The 16,125-nt window shown below is 35.8% G+C and overlaps 1 protein-coding gene across 1 annotated transcript in view; it reads right to left on the bottom strand.

Moving 5' to 3' along the window:
* The window catches only part of RAB3GAP1 (RAB3 GTPase activating protein subunit 1 (catalytic)), a 112,274-nt gene that overhangs the window by 38,740 nt on the left and 57,409 nt on the right, over positions 1 to 16,125 (bottom strand). Inside the window, exons 6-9 of the mRNA XM_010853652.1 lie at positions 11,002 to 11,121; positions 9,390 to 9,555; positions 4,001 to 4,100; positions 1,745 to 1,826 (exon numbers count right to left, since the gene is read on the bottom strand). Coding sequence (XP_010851954.1) covers positions 1,745 to 1,826; positions 4,001 to 4,100; positions 9,390 to 9,555; positions 11,002 to 11,121 — 468 coding nt within the window. The remainder of the gene's footprint in view (positions 1 to 1,744; positions 1,827 to 4,000; positions 4,101 to 9,389; positions 9,556 to 11,001; positions 11,122 to 16,125) is intronic.

The raw sequence follows: 16,125 nt of genomic DNA, 5'->3' as shown, positions 1-16,125 counted from the left end.
GATTAAGTCCTCTCCTCTCCCTCTAACTATAGAAAAATTTCTTTGACAATGAGACAAGATACTGACTCTTTCACTATTAAAGATGCCTTTTCAAAAGCACTGTGCCCACAATATTTGCTAATCACTGTTTGATTTAAATGGTGTGCCACATGCACCATCTTACCCTCAACTTATTTCTGTGTTCTTCAATCACTTGTTCCTTTGCTGACTGACTCCTCATCACGATACAGATTTGGAAGAAATATTTAACAATTAAAACCTCCACATTTCTATCAGGTCAGTTTATTGCTCTCCCCCTAGAATCTTCTCTAAGTAAAATTCAAATAAACGACCCCACTGGAAGCCACAATTCTATCTGTATCCACTCCGACACTGTTTCTTGCTTGCCCACTACATTCTAGCCATGATAGCCACCTTTTGTTTCCTTCCGTAGACTTTCCAAGCTGTTTCCTGCATCAGGGTGCTTTGCATAGGCTCTTCCCTGCACCTGGAATGGTCGTTCTCTCATTCTCTGCCTGGCTAAATTCTTCCCTAATTGAGACTCAGAGTAAATACCCTTTCCTTTGAGAAGACTTTACTGATGGCATACCTATACTTTTCCTTCAAATTATTCCATAATTTATAATTCTAAGTTTACTTAGGTGATTAGTTCATCTATTTTATTTAATTAGACTACAAAAGCCGAGAAGGCAGAAGCTGTCAGTTTTACTTACTTCAGGATCTTCCTCTTAGCACAGTGTCTGGCACATATAATAAATATCAATTTTAAAAGATACCCACTTTATCGTCTCCCTTAAGTGATTTTAAGTGAAAAGTATTATTATTTCTACATTTAAGTGAGAGTATTAAAGAAGGCAAAAGGACAAGAGGATAGCCGAGGATGAGATGGTTAGATAGCATCACTGACTTAATGGACATGATGAATTTGAGCAAACTCCGGGACATGGTGAAAGACAGGGAAGCCTGGCGTGCTGCAGTCAATGAGGTCGCTGAGTAGGACACAATTTAGCAACTGAACGACAAAATGTGAATATATATATTTTAAAATAACCAAATAGTTTAACAAATGAGATAGTTTTTATATCAGCACTGTTTATATTTTCCAAATATTTTGCTAGCAGTGATGAAGTTTTCCAACCCCTACATTTTCTCGTGAAACAGTTGTTTTTATTCTTTTTTTTTTTAAGTAGTAGTTCTTCTAGAAAAGCAATTGGGTAACCTATAAGGTCACCTTTGTGTCTCTTATTTACGTCTTAATTTTGAAAAAGTGGCCAGGAAAAATGCAAAAAATTGTTAACTCTGGGTGATGGACACACGAAAATTTGTGTTATATGACAATATCTGTGCTTTTCAATATTTAAAACGTTTCCCCAAAGTAGGTCAAGAATCACTTCTATAAGGAAGTGATTCCTTATACATTAAGTGTATTAATATACACTTAATTACATTAATGTATTATTATTGTATATTACATTATATTATACATTACATTACATTAATGTATTCTATTAATATACACTTAATACATTAAGTGTATTATATATGTTTTATATATTACTTTAAACCTTCTTTTACTTCTTAAGTTACAGAGGAAAAAAAAAGATGGACAGATTATTACAAGCAGGTCTCTATTTCCAGGACTACATTCATTCCAGGAGGCTGCAGTATTATAAAACACAGTAAAATCAACATCAAATAGAATTTTAAAAGTCCCATAATTCAAACAATATAACGCAAGTCACACCTAATGGGATCTTCACAGGCACCAAATGGTAACTTGCCGAATTCCAGGCCTCCCACTTCTCCTCCTACAAGGGCATCTATATCTAAAGAAGAAAAAAAAATTTCCACAAGTTAGCCAAAAGTGGAGAAATAAGAATTTAAATTTAATTATGTCAACCTTTTGAAAGATTATAGATTTAAAACTGTCTACATTAAGACACAGCAAGTTAGAGAGCAAGCTGTCAGATATTAGACTTCCTCCAAGAATGTTAGAGTAAAAAAAACGGAAAGTTATAGTAAAAGGATACATTTAATTCCTGTTTGTAAAGTGCTGTATTCAAGCCTGCATTCTAAATTTTGCCCTTCTGAAAAATTCCTTAAGTACTATTCAAGAGAATATTATTCTTGTAAATTTTAAAAATTTTCTAAGTATGTGATTCATATTATTTAAAAGAACAATTAAATAAGTATTAAAAAATTTAATCATCAACCTACATTCATCAGTTTTGCTGTTAATAATTTCAGAATAGCCCAAATTAGTCATCATTAATAAAACTTTATTTAAGCTGACAGTATATGGAAATATCTGAAGCACAGAAAATAATTTCCATTCCCTTATGAATGGTATCTGAGATTAGAGGAAAATTTAGAAGGTAAATCATCGCTTAGTTTCATCCCTCTTGAAGAATAAACACTTCTAAAAGACGTCAAAAAGATTTGTCTTCAAAGTAACACAAATGGTTGTTTTTAATTATTCACACAACACTGTGAATTACTAAAGTCTACTGTTGAGTTATGAACATTTACAGATTCACTAAAATCATGTTTGACAAATACCCACACCCTAACTAAATTATTAAAATTAGCATTAAATATGGTTCAATTACTTGAGTCAGTAAATTTTCTCAAATCAGTTCATTCCATTTTTCCAACTAAAGAATGCTTACAACAGAGATCAAAATAACTAGTTTTATTATAAAATGTGAATTAAAGAACTTCAAAATTTATAATAAGGACATGTTTAAAATCAGTGAGCTAGGGCTTCCATGGTGGCTCAGTGGTAAAGAATCCACCTACTAATGTGCAGGAGGCACTGGTTTGATCCCTGATCTGGGAAGATCCCAAGTGCCACAGAGCAATTAAGCCTGTGCGCCACAAGAGAAGGCATCGCAAGTAGAAAGTAGCCCCGCCTCGTCACAACTAGAGAAAAATCTGAGCAGCAACCAAGACCCAGCACAGTCAAAAATAATTTTTTTTAAAAACTTAGCAAGCTAAAAATTATTGCTGGACTATAACTGTATAAATTTTAATTAAATTAAAAGGTGAAAAGCAACATGGTAGAATCAAAGGATGATGCGACTTGGAGTTTGACCAGGATTTAAATGTGAACTTTAGCACTTGGACTCTTGAAGAGTCCCTTGGACTCTTTCAGTCCATTCTGAAGGAGATCAGCCCTGGGATTTCTTTGGAAGGAATGATGCTGAAGCTGAAACTCCAGTACTTTGGCCACCTCATGCGAAGAGTTGACTCACTGGAAAAGACTCTGATGCTGGGAGGGATTGGGGGCAGGAGGAGGAGGGGACGACAGAGGATGAGATGGCTGGATGGCATTACTGACTCGATGGACGTGAGTCTGGGTGAACTCCGGGAGCTAGTGATGGAAAGGGAGGCCTGGCGTGCTGCGATTCATGGGGTCGCAAAGAGTCAGACACGACTGAGCAACTGAACTGAAATTAATCAGTACATCAATGGCTAAGTAGGTAAAATGATTTTAATTAATTTTTATAAAAACACAAGTTAAAGTAAAATATTCTACAGTTCTTCCCAGCATATGTGTATATATACATTTCTTTTTTTTTTTTTTCTGCTTTCCTTATTTAACCCTCTACTTCACACTCTACTCTCTATAAGGTTCTGTGCACGTCTGTTCTCAGCATAGAAGAGAGGTTTCTCTTCTTATATTCTGAAAGCAGACATTTTAATTATTCATTAATTACTAATTTTCAGCATACAATGTTCCATAGCAAGGGAATGCTTTATAAATAATATTTTTTTCAAAGACAGATTGTCAAGTAGAGAGTAACTGACAATTAGAGTAATTGTCTAGAATAATTCTAGAGTTGTCTCTAGAAAAACCTACAGTTTTCAAGAGAAAAAAGTGATAAGGGCAATGAAATTAGCAACACTATACATTAAAAATGAGTTACAAATATTTCAAACACTTGAAACACACTGTTAAATACTTTTAGTTTCTGAATATAGTTCTAAATTATCTCACCCGGAGGTTGCTGAGGCCAAAAATACTGCTGCCAATCCTGAAGAACATAGGTAAACCGTATAGCAATATTAACTGGAGGCAATGGAGTTAATGGACATCCCTAAGAAGTAAATGCAAAGACAATATCATGAAATGTTAGTACCCTTGTAATACCAGATGCAAATTTCAAACTACTGAAGTAGATGAATTACTACCTTTATGACATGGGGATTTTCAGGTTATAGTGTTAGATATGGCACACATAAACCAGCCATAAAAAATGTATGTATGACATTTTAGCCATTAAAAAGGAAAACTAAGTCACTGAAGTTATTAGAGCCAAAGGTGCGGAATTTAGGATTTCATTTTCATAGGGGAAATTCTCACAGCCTATAATGCCAGAGAACAAATTACATTAAAATAAAGCTGCTTAACTCTGACATAAATCACAGCAAGATCCTCCATGACCCATCTCCTAGAGTAACGGAAATAAAAACAAAAATAAACAAAAGGGACCAAATTAAACTTAAAAGCTTTTGTACAATGAAGGAAAGTACAAGCAAGGTGAAAAGACAACCCTCAGAATGGGAGGAAATAACAGCAAAGGAAACAACTGACAGAGGATTAATCTCCAAAATATACAAGCAGCTCACGCAGCTCAATACCAGAAAAACAAACAATCCAATCAAAAATTGGACAGACTATCTAAACAGACATGTCTCCAAAGAAGACATACAGAGGGCCAACAAACACATGAAAAGATGCTCAACATCACACATTATTAGAGAAACTCAAATCAAAACCACAATGAGGTATCATCTTACACCAGTCAGAATGGCCATCATCAGAAAGTCTACAAACAATAAATGCTGGAGAGGGTGTGGAGAAAAGGGAACCCTCATGCACCATTGGTAGGAATGCAAATTGATAACAGCCACTATAGAAAACAGTATGGAGATTCCTTAAAAAACTAGGAATAAAACTACTATACGAACCAGCAATCCCACTACTGGGCATATACCCTCAGGAAACCATAACTGAAAAAGATACATGTACCCCAATGTTCACTGCAGTACTATGTACAATAGCTAGGATATGGAGGCAACCTAGATGTCCATCAACAGATGAATGGATACAGAAGTTGTGGTACATACACACAATGGAATATTACTTAGCTATAAAAAAGGAGCACATGAGTCAGTTCTAATGAGGTGGATTAATCTAGATCCTATTATACAGAGTGAAGTCAGAAAGACAGATTTTGTATATTAACGCATACATATGAAATCTAGAAAGATGGTACTGATGATCATATTTACAGGGCAGCAAAGGAGACAACCATAAAGAACAGAATTTTGGTCACAGTGGGAGAGGGAGACGGTGGAAAGACTTGAGAGAGTAGTACTGAAACATACACATGACCAAATGTACAATAGCTAGCCAGTGGGAATTTGCTGTATGATGCAGGAAACCCAAAGCCAGTGCTCTGTGACAGTCTAGAGAGGTAGGATAAGGAGGGAGGTGGGAGGAAGGTTTAAGAGGGAGGGGACATGTGTATGCCTGTGGCTGATTCATGTTGATGTATGGCAGAAACCCTCACTATATAGTAAAGTAATTATCCTCCAATTAAAAATAAATTTTATAAGAAAGAAATAAACTTCCAAAAAAAAAAAGCTGTTTGACCTACTACCAGGAAGAGATATTACATTCTATTAAGTAAAATACTATTTCAAAATATCTTACACAATTTTAATTACACAAATATAATTTCTTACTAGTCTCTTCAGCCATGTTGCATGTAAAAAAATGTGAATCATTTTTTAAATAAAGTAAAACTGCTACAAAATATAAAACTAGGTTTAAGATGTCTTTTTTCCCTTTGAAATGAAAATAAACTCAAAGCCAGTCTTGAATATTTAACGAAAATGTTAGACTGTGACAAATGGTCACTCAGGCAAAATAGTTTATATTAATGAATCAGAAAATTAAGATCTATCTTTATACTCATTAATAATAATAAAAATTAATAATATCCAAACATCTCATAATCTCAGCTTCCCTTAATAATGGTTAAGCTATATTAATGTGGAATAGGAATTAAGTATGCATAGGCATGACCTAGTGAGCTTATGAAAATGCAGATTCAACAATATCCTGCATATCTACCCAGTTTCCAGGTGTTTCTGATACTGCTGGTCAGAAGAAATAACATAGACCCTTTAGCTCAGCATCAGTAGCTATAAATGTCATTAGTAACTTTAACTGAATACAAACTCAATCTCAAGATAGCTGCCAAAAAAGAGAGAGTTAATTCAGTTTTGGGCTGCTGTGTCCTACAGAAGCAAGTAAGATTCTAGCTGGTCAGAAATAATTACTTTTTACTTAGGTTTAGGTACCAAATGAGCATTCACCAGTAATTCTAGACCAGTAATGATCTAGAAACCATAATGAGGTCACTTTGACACATAACCTCTGCTCCAGTCACGTTAGCAATGTTGGCAAATACAGAAAGAGATGACCAAAAAGAAACAGCTAGGATCAAACATGACTTATCTTCACAGACCCTAGAAAAGGTATAGAAAAGGTACAGAAAACTAAAAGTATTAAGTGGGACCCAAGACACATGCTTGCTAAGTTCCAGATGACAGCCAGGATTATGGACTGCATTAAATGGATCCAAAGTACTCAGCCCAGACTGAGGGCACTACAAGACTCTCTGCTTAAGGCAGACATATGGACAGAGTACTCTAGATTGGAGCAGTGGCTGTGCTGGAAGGTATAAGGCTAGAAAAAGTTGTGTGACCTGGGGAAAAACCCACTCCTATGATCCAGGCATCCAGGCTTCCCAGGTGGCTCAGAGGTTAAAGCGTCTACCTGCAATGCAGAAGACCTGGGTTCAATCCCTGGGTCGGGAAGATCCCCTGCAGAAAGAAATGGCAACCCACTCCAGTATTCCTGCCTGGAGAATCCCATGGACGGAGGAACCTGGTGGGCTACAATCCATGGGGTCACAAAGAGTCGGACATGACTGAGTGACTTCACTCACTCACTCACTCATGATCCAAGCAAGCAATTCAATGATTCCAAGACTCCATGTGCAATACCACAATATCAATACCGAGCAAGAGGCATCAAACACCATTTTAAGACAGGCTTCTGAAATAGTCTACAGATAAGAAGCAATCACAAATTATAAAACCACTAGAGAAGATAGGAAAGTTTAAAACTACAAAAAGATGACATTAAAAATGAGCCTGCAAACAAAACTTCCCCAGAACATGAAGAAATAAATACAATTCTAAGAAAGATAAATATCCAAATCAGAATATAAAACCATGAAACATAAAGAACATCTGATAGAATGAAGAATGTCTAAATTGAAAAAGGAAACACTACGGTATGAGAGCGCTTTCAAACATTTAAAGGATTGTGGCAAAAGAGGATTTAAATTTAAACTTTATGTGATTCCAAGGACAACCACCCTCTGCTGCCACTCTGCCAAGGAAGCCTTTTCAAAATATTAGATTCATGTGAAAATGAAATAAATCGCCACTGTGGGGCTAAAGTGCCTTGGAACACTTCCAGTAGATTTAAAGGGTAATATTTATAAAGATAGCCTTATAAAGACAGTATAAGAGAGTTGCATATTAAGTAGTTTTATGTAATACCAATAAAGTACTCAAAACAGGTCTCAATTATTTTAAGTTCAACTCTTACCAAATAAACTTTCATATTTATACCAGTGAGGTTTGTAAAAGTTCTGAAAGACGATGTAATAAACTGATTAGGAACGCTTTTTTTTTTTTTTTTACAGTCATATTCTAAATCAGGCTTCACAAATCAATGTGGTCCCTAGTTTTAGTAAGAAGCTGAGTTACGTAGAGGAGTAAAAGATCCATGAAAATAACTTTCACTAATGTTTTTAAAAAGAGGAATAAAACATTAATATTTGCATCTGACTAGAATTTTATCTAAAATAATTAAACATAACTGAAGATTTGGTGAGAACAAAGGAAAACTAACAGAGTAGAAATAACACATATTTGTCTTTTTCAAAAATTTCTCAAGGCAACACATGAAGAATTGAGTAGTATTTAAGACAGCATTTCAAGGTCCAGAGAGGTTTTGGGGGAAAAGTTGCATATAGACAGGGAACTTTCTAAAAGACATACTTCTATCATTTGTTTAATGGAGATAATCACAGAAACAGCTAACAATAGTTATTTTGAGGAAAGGGACTAAGGATATAAAGAAGTTTTTACCTCTTTAATTTCTTAACCTGGTACATGTACTTTTTAAAAATATCAAGTAGATTCATCTTTGTAGTGATAATCCTAGCACCATGCTATTTACAGCCTCAACACTGAAAACATACATTTATGAAGTTCTAATCCTAAATATCTTTCTACAAACAATATATGTTAAAAAAAGAAATTTCAGCATTTTCTTATTTTTTTTAATTTTCAAAATTTGTAAACCTTCAGAAAGGTTGCAAAGCTAGCATAATGAATACCCACATGATCTTTTTGACTGAAACTTTTGAAAGTAAATTGCAAGCATCATGGCAACTCACCTCTAAATACTTCATTCAGCATGTGATTCCTATGAACAAGGATATTATCCTATGCAACCATAACACAATTATCACACTCAAGAATTTTAACACTGATATTATTTTGTAATATATAGTCCATATTAAAACTGTCCCACTGTTCCAATTGTGTCCTTTATGGCTATTTTGCTGTGATCAAGGATCACACACTGCCTTTAGTTGTTACATCACTTCACTCTCTTTTAAGCTAAATAGCTCCCAGAATTTGTATTGCCTATCATGAAACTGCTATTTTTAAAGAGTCTAGGACAGCTACTTTGTAAAAGAGTAGCACAGGCAAGTCCTCCATATCTCTGTTATAGTGTTTTTAGAGAAAAATAAAGATGTATTGAGTACATCCAAGTTAGCCCTGCTGCCCTCAGTCATAGCATTATAAGCCAGATTAATTTTAAACATCAAATAGACCCTTGGGGGGAAAAATAGCAATTCAGAACCCAAGAGTTCACATCTCAGTTGCTCTTAGTCAGAGTCCCCAACAAGTAGCTACATAGAGGCCCACTCACACGGGGGAGGGTTGGCAATATTACTGTTAGAGAAAAAGGAATATAAAGAGTTAACACAGTATCTAAATGTTAACAGAACAACCAAAGCTAGTATACAAACTAGTTTTTAGTTTGTACACTAAAAACTAATTGGATATTTGTTTCTTTAGATACACAGAGTAATTTTTATAATCGATTACATCTTTCTTCTAATTATATTATCAATATTAGAAATATTTCTATGAAATCAATAAAATTACTGAATTACTACTTTTATCTGGATCCCAGATAAGACAAAGTATCAATGCCAACTCACAATCTTTGATTTGAAGATATCCAGCAGACCTGATAAATGAGTATACTGATTTGGCACTTTTCGAAGATGAACCATTTCAAAATCAGTTCGGACACCAGGACCCTGACATTCACCCACATACATTCTTCGCCATTTGTGATGAATCTGCACAAAGAGTGGCACCTGGCTGTAGGATATAATTAACAAGAATAGACTGTAAGTTCATTAAAAATTGAATAGCTTCTAAATCTCGCTTTACAGTATAACATTATTTTAATCTCAAATATCTAAAGAAATAAACAAGGAACATTCCACAGACATATTTATAACAAAGGCATTATTAGTTTCTTTTCTCCTTACACTAATAAAATGAAATTATCATCAAGTGGCACTGTACAGTCAGAACATTATTTTTAAATGGCTGAAAAATCATTTAAAAAAAAAAAAGGCAGAATAAAAATTTTCTTGAATAAAAGTGATCTCACCTACTAGGATTTCCAAGGACATTAATTAAACTTGATTCACAGGTATTAAACAATACAAATTAAACCTACATTAGTGGTGAATTATATTTTACTTAATCATTTGAAGATATAGCTGTTCCTCCTTATTCAAAGATTTCCATATCTGCAAATTAGCCTACTAACTAAAATCTATCTTAACTTCAAAAATCAATACCTGTAGCACTTTCAGTCATTTGAAAACATGTGCAGAGAAACAAAAAATTCAAGTTACCTGAATGCATAGTCCTAGTGGAGGCTGAACAAGGTGATGCTCTGTTATCAAGTTTTTAAAATTAGATTTTTCTTTGTATTTTTAAAATTATTTTTAATTGGAGGATAATTGCTTTACAGTATTGGGTTGGTTTCTGCTACACATCAACATGAATCAGCCATAGGTATACATATGTCCCTTCCCTCCCATCTCCCACCTCATCCCACCCCTCTAGGTTGTTACAGTGCCCTGGGTTGAGCTCCCTGAGTCACACAACAAATTCCCACTGGCTATCTATTTTACATATGGTATATGCTTCAGTGCTACTCTCTCAGTGGGCCCACCTTCTCTCTCATTCTGTCTGTAAGTCTGTTCTCTATGTCTGCATCTCCATTGCTGCCCTACAAATATGGTTCACCAGTACCATATATATGTCAATGTACGCTATTTATTTGTTCTTCTCTTTCTGACTTACTTCACTCTGTAGAACAGGCTCTAGGTTCATCCACCTCACTAGAACTGACTCAAATTCATTCCTTTTCACGTGAGTAATATTCCACTGTGTGTAGGTACAACTTCTTTACTCATTCATCTCTTGATGGATATCTAGGTTGCTTCCATGTTCTGATTTTGCATCAAAATTTAAATAGATTAAACATTTGGAAGCAAAATACAAAAACAGTACAATTTATTAATTTTAAATATTCATGTAATATTTCAGTAAGTTTCCCTTTAGATATGCTTTCCCTAAAGATTTTGTTGTGTTGGTCCTTATATATAATATTCCAATATAATAACATAAAAATACTAATCCTATATTAATCAAAAACCTAACATTTAGCAAGCAGTTTCCTTCATAAATTTTAATTTAAAATAGTTCTTAAAACTCATGTCTAGGTGTTTTGACATGTCCACCTACCAGCCAGTGTTTCCCAAAGCAATAGACACAGAGCTCAGAAGAAGATTGCACTTAGATTCACTGAGGACAGCATCATTGTTTGCAGCAGGTGCTATCACCACAAACTCTCGGAGTCCATACCTTTAAAAAAAAGAAAAAAGAATCACTGCCATTAAACAGGCAAAAATGTCAGAACACAAAAATCTATTATTTGGGAAACGTGAAAAATATTTCCCTGAAAAGAAAGTTAGGTTTGAACCCAGGTCTGTCTTTCTTTCCTTCTTAAATGGCAACTGAACCTGTAACAACCTGAATTTCCTTCATTTGGCACAAAATTCACATCATTCATCTATTTTCTCTCCATTCTTTACAAATTCTCAGCGATTTGCTGAAATTACGAATTACAAAGAAAAAAAATTAAATAATCAGTTTTGTCTTAGTTAGGTTTCAAAAATAAAACATGAAAGCCAGCACTGACTTCTTGTATTAATTAGGTGATAACATTAAGTCCACTAATGTGGAGAGTTAAAGTTTAATAGATTCCCTAAATGTCAGGAAAATAACTATCAGTCATACTTGTGCTGTCAAAGTAAGAACATGATTTAGTCTTGTTTAGTCGGTAAGTCCTATCTGACTTTTTTTGTGTGTGTGTGACCCCATGGACTGTAGCCCGCCAGCTCCTCTGTCCATGGGATTTCCCAGGTAAGAATACTGGAATGGGTTGCCATTTAATTCTCCAGATTTACTCTGCTGCTGCTGCTAAGTCACTTCAGTCGTGTCCAACTCTGTGCGACCCCATAGACGGCAGCCCGCCAGGCTCCCCCGTCCCTGGGATTCTCCAGGCAAGAACACTGGAGTGGGTTGCCATTTCCTTAATCTAGTATTATAATTAAAGAATTATTATATTCTTTCACTCAATAACACATATTAGATAGGAATCACAAAATTATCAGGCTTACTCTTGGTATCTTACAATAATGCAAACTTCTCATTTAGTTGACAAGTCCATTAAAAACCACAAATCGGCAGCCAAAATTTACAAAAACATTAAGGTCAAACTGGTAATCTTGCCTCCTGAAAATTCCTGTCCTATTCACTCCCTGTTGTGTTTTTATTTAACAATATTTTTAATATAAATTTATAAAAGGCATTACTCATTTGCCTATTTTAACTCTACACAGTTATGAATACTTCTATGAACAGTCTCAAGAAATTCCCCAAAATAGTAGCAAAAAAGATTTAATTTTTTTAAAATCCAATCATAATCTGTTTGCTGTTTAGATGACAAAAGTTTATTTCATCTTCTCACGTCTCCTCCACCCTCCTACCCCTGAAATCAAAATTAGTTATGTAGAAGTAGCATCAAATACCGCAAAGAACCCAGAGCTGTGAATTTTAGGCTCTAAATCTATTTACATACAGTTTTTTTCTTTCTTTTCTTAATATCCTTGGAAGAAAGAAAACAAAAGCACTTATTTGCCTCGGTATCCCCAGAAACTAGAGAGAAACAGTTGTCAATCGTTCTTGGTCATTCTTCCAAAACTGTTCCATCTGTCCATTGACCCATCCTTTCCTCAAAAAAGATTAGATTAATATACTTCCTGTACCTTCTTTTCAAAGGCTCATCTCCCCTACTGGTCAGTACTTTGTTTCCAGTTTTATGCTACTGCAACAACACTGCAACAATTTCTACAGGGTATAACTGTGGGACAAATTCTTAGAAGTTGCTGGCTAAAAGAACATCTTAAACATCTTTAACATTGATAGCTGTTGCCAATCGATAGCTGTTGCCAAACTAACTCCTCCCCCTCCATACACATAAAATTGTGCCAGTGTATACTCCTGTTCACAATAAATAAGCCAAAGTGAACTGCTTCCTATTTATCTGCAATAAAAGCCAATCCTCAATGTATTTGTTTCCACTACCTGGAATGTTTTCCCTACTCAACAGTCATCATGGAACATCAGTAGATTCTTTTTTTTTTTTTGAAGATTTATCTCAAATACCACCCCATTACCTCTGTTAAATATGCTCTCTTCTTTGATTACAAATGTATTTTCCCTGTCACTATTATCTTTAAAAGATCAATGCATACAGGTGGTCAACAGCTACATGGAAAGATGCTAAACATCACTAATCATTAGGGAAATACAAATCAAAACAACAATGACATATAACCTTGTATCTTTTAGAGTGATGATCATCAAAAAGAAAAGAAAAACTATTGGCAAGAATTCAGGGAAAAAAGGGAACCCTCAGTCACTGTTGGTGGGGATATAGACTGGTGCAGCCAGGAGGAAAAACAGTATGGAAGTGTCTTCAAAAAAATTTTAAATGGAACTACCTTATGACCCAGCAATTCTATTTCTGGGTATTTATCTAAAGAAAATGAAAACACTAATTCAAAAAGTTATGTGCCCCCATGAACACTGTAGCACCAATTACAAAAGCCAAGATATGGAAACAACTTAAGTATCCATTAATGGGTGAATGAATGAAGAAAATGTGGTGTATGTATATGCAGACAGAGGAGCCTGGTGGGCTACAGTCCACAGGGTCACACAGAGTCAGACACGACTGAAGCGACTAAGCACGCATGCATACACACAACAGATTATTATCCTGCCATAGAAAAAACTGAAACCTTACCATGTGCAACAACATGCACGGACGTGAGGACATTATGCTAAGTGAAACAAGTCAGACGGAGAAAGACGAAATAGGATCTCACTTACATATGGAATAAAAACAAACAAACAAAAATGCACCAAGCTCCTAGACACAGACAACAGATAGCTGGCTGCCAGAGGTGGTGTGTGAGGTGGCGGAAATGGTGGAGAGACCAAAAGATACAAATCTCCAGTTATAAAGGAAGTAAATTATGGGGATGTAATGTACAGCATGGTGACTATAGTTAATAATACTGTACAGTGCATCTGAAAGTTGCTAAGAGAATAAATCTTAAAAATCTTAAAAGTTCTCATCACAAAAGAAAATTCTGTAACTAGGTATGTGGACTAATATTAACAGGACTTATGAACCTACCTACCACACCCTCTGCTCACAAAAGAGTTCATAAGTTTACATTTGAACATAAATGTCTGCTAAAATTAATGTTTGTATCATTTCTATGACTATTTTTTTTTAATAAATAGCAATTAATCAAGGGACTAAATTTCTAATGAGGGTTTCAGGATCAGCCATTAGAAGGTATTTAAAGGATATGTATAAAAGGAGGCAGAGAGAAGCAGCCAATAAGTCACATTATTAAGATTCCCTCATAGCTCAGTTGGTAAAGAATCTGCCTGCAATGCAGGAGACACAGGTTCAATTCCTGGGTGGGAAAGATCCCCTGGAGAAGGAAAATAGCAACCCACTCCAGTATTCCTGCCTGGAGAATCCCATGAACAGAGGAGCGTGGCAGGCTATAGTCCATGGGGTCACAAGAGTCGGACACGACTAAACCACCACCTTGCCTAAACTATAAAACTTGATCATGAAACTGTAACCAAGTGCCTGTGTCCCTGTCTTTTGAAGTAAGAGGCTTTTATTTTCATCTCCCAGATCTCCCCTGGGTCTCTAAAGGTTGGCTCAAGCATTAATTATCAGGATATGTGAACATGTAGAAACTAAAAGAGGTTGGGCTGGGAAAGGTAACAATTCAGATTATAAATCAACCACATAGTAGAGTCATCAGACTCCCAGTTCCTTAAAAAATATAAATGTCTGACACATATTCCTAAGTTGTTTTTACAGAAACCAGACCCCACCAGATGAAAACTGCTGACTGCAAGCACGAAGTGCCCAAACTGATTGGAGCCAGAAAATTGATGATGTGCCAAACTTTACCTTGATGCCAATCAACCCAAGAGCTGAGCACAAGCTGATCATGGACCACGCGGCCCCCTCCCTCACAATGTCCTTGAAAACCCTTCCCTGAAAGCTATTGCAAAGCTGGGTATTTTGATCATGAGTTTCCCATTCTCATTGTCTGGTGACCTGCAATAACACTGTACTGTCCTTTACCACAACTCGGTATCAGTAAATTGGCTTTGCTGTGCGGACACACATCCAGGTTCATTAACATCATGCCCACATTACTTTTAAGACTAGTTTTACAAAATACTTTTTAAAAAGTTAAATAGGGTTAATGCTAACCTGGCAGATGTTTGATACAAAAACTGAAAATAGGAGATAACAAAATAGAAATAGATTGATAAACTTGAACCATCAAAACTCAGCATTTGACATAAATGTTCTATTTTTTGTAAGTCTGATTAATCATATATTAGGTTTTTCTCATTCTGACAATCTTTACTCATTGTCTATGTATAGTACAAATATTTTGCATTATACTTCAAATTTGGGGGGTCTACTTTATTAACTTTCAGTTTAGTTCAGTCGCTCAGTCGTGTCCAACTCTTTGCAATCCCATGAACTGCAGCACACCAGGCTTCCCTGTCCATCACAAACCAACTGCTAGAGTCTACCCAAACCCATGTCCATTGAGTCAGTGATGCCATCCAACCATCTCATCCTGTGTTGTCCCCTTCTCCTGCCCCCAGGGTCTTTTCCCAGCATCAGGGTCTTTTCCAATGAGTCAACTCTTTGCATGAGGTGGCCAAAGTACTGGAGTTTCAGCTTTAGCATCATTCCTTCCAAAGAAATCCCAGGGCTGATCTCCTTCAAAATGGACTGGTTGGATCTCCTTGCAGTCCAAGGGACTCTCAAGAGTCTTCTCCAACACCACAGTTCAAAAGCATCAATTCTTCGGCGCTCAGCCTTCTTCACAGTCCAACTCTCACATCCATACATGACCACAGGAAAAACCATAGCCTTGACTAGACGGACCTTTGTTGGCAAAGTAATGTCTCTGCTTTTCAATATGCTATCTAGGTTGGTCATAACTTTCCTTCCAAGGAGTAAGCGTCTTTTAATTTCATGGCTCACAGTCACGATTTTGGAGCCCAAAAAATAAAGGCTGACCCTGTTTCCACTGTTTCTCCATCTATTTCCCATGAAGTGATGGGACCGGATGCCATGATCTTAGTTTTCTGAATGTTGAGCTTTAAGCCAACTTTTTCACTCTCCTCTTTCACTTTCATCAAGAGGCTTTTGAGTTCCTCTTCACTTTCTGCCTGTCT

This window comes from Bison bison, unplaced genomic scaffold (assembly GCF_000754665.1).
Source record: "Bison bison bison isolate TAMUID 2011002044 unplaced genomic scaffold, Bison_UMD1.0 scf7180017864330, whole genome shotgun sequence".
NCBI classification, from domain to species: domain Eukaryota; kingdom Metazoa; phylum Chordata; class Mammalia; order Artiodactyla; family Bovidae; genus Bison; species Bison bison.
Note: the sequence above shows the minus strand (reverse complement) of the source record. Positions and strands in the feature narration are given on the sequence as shown.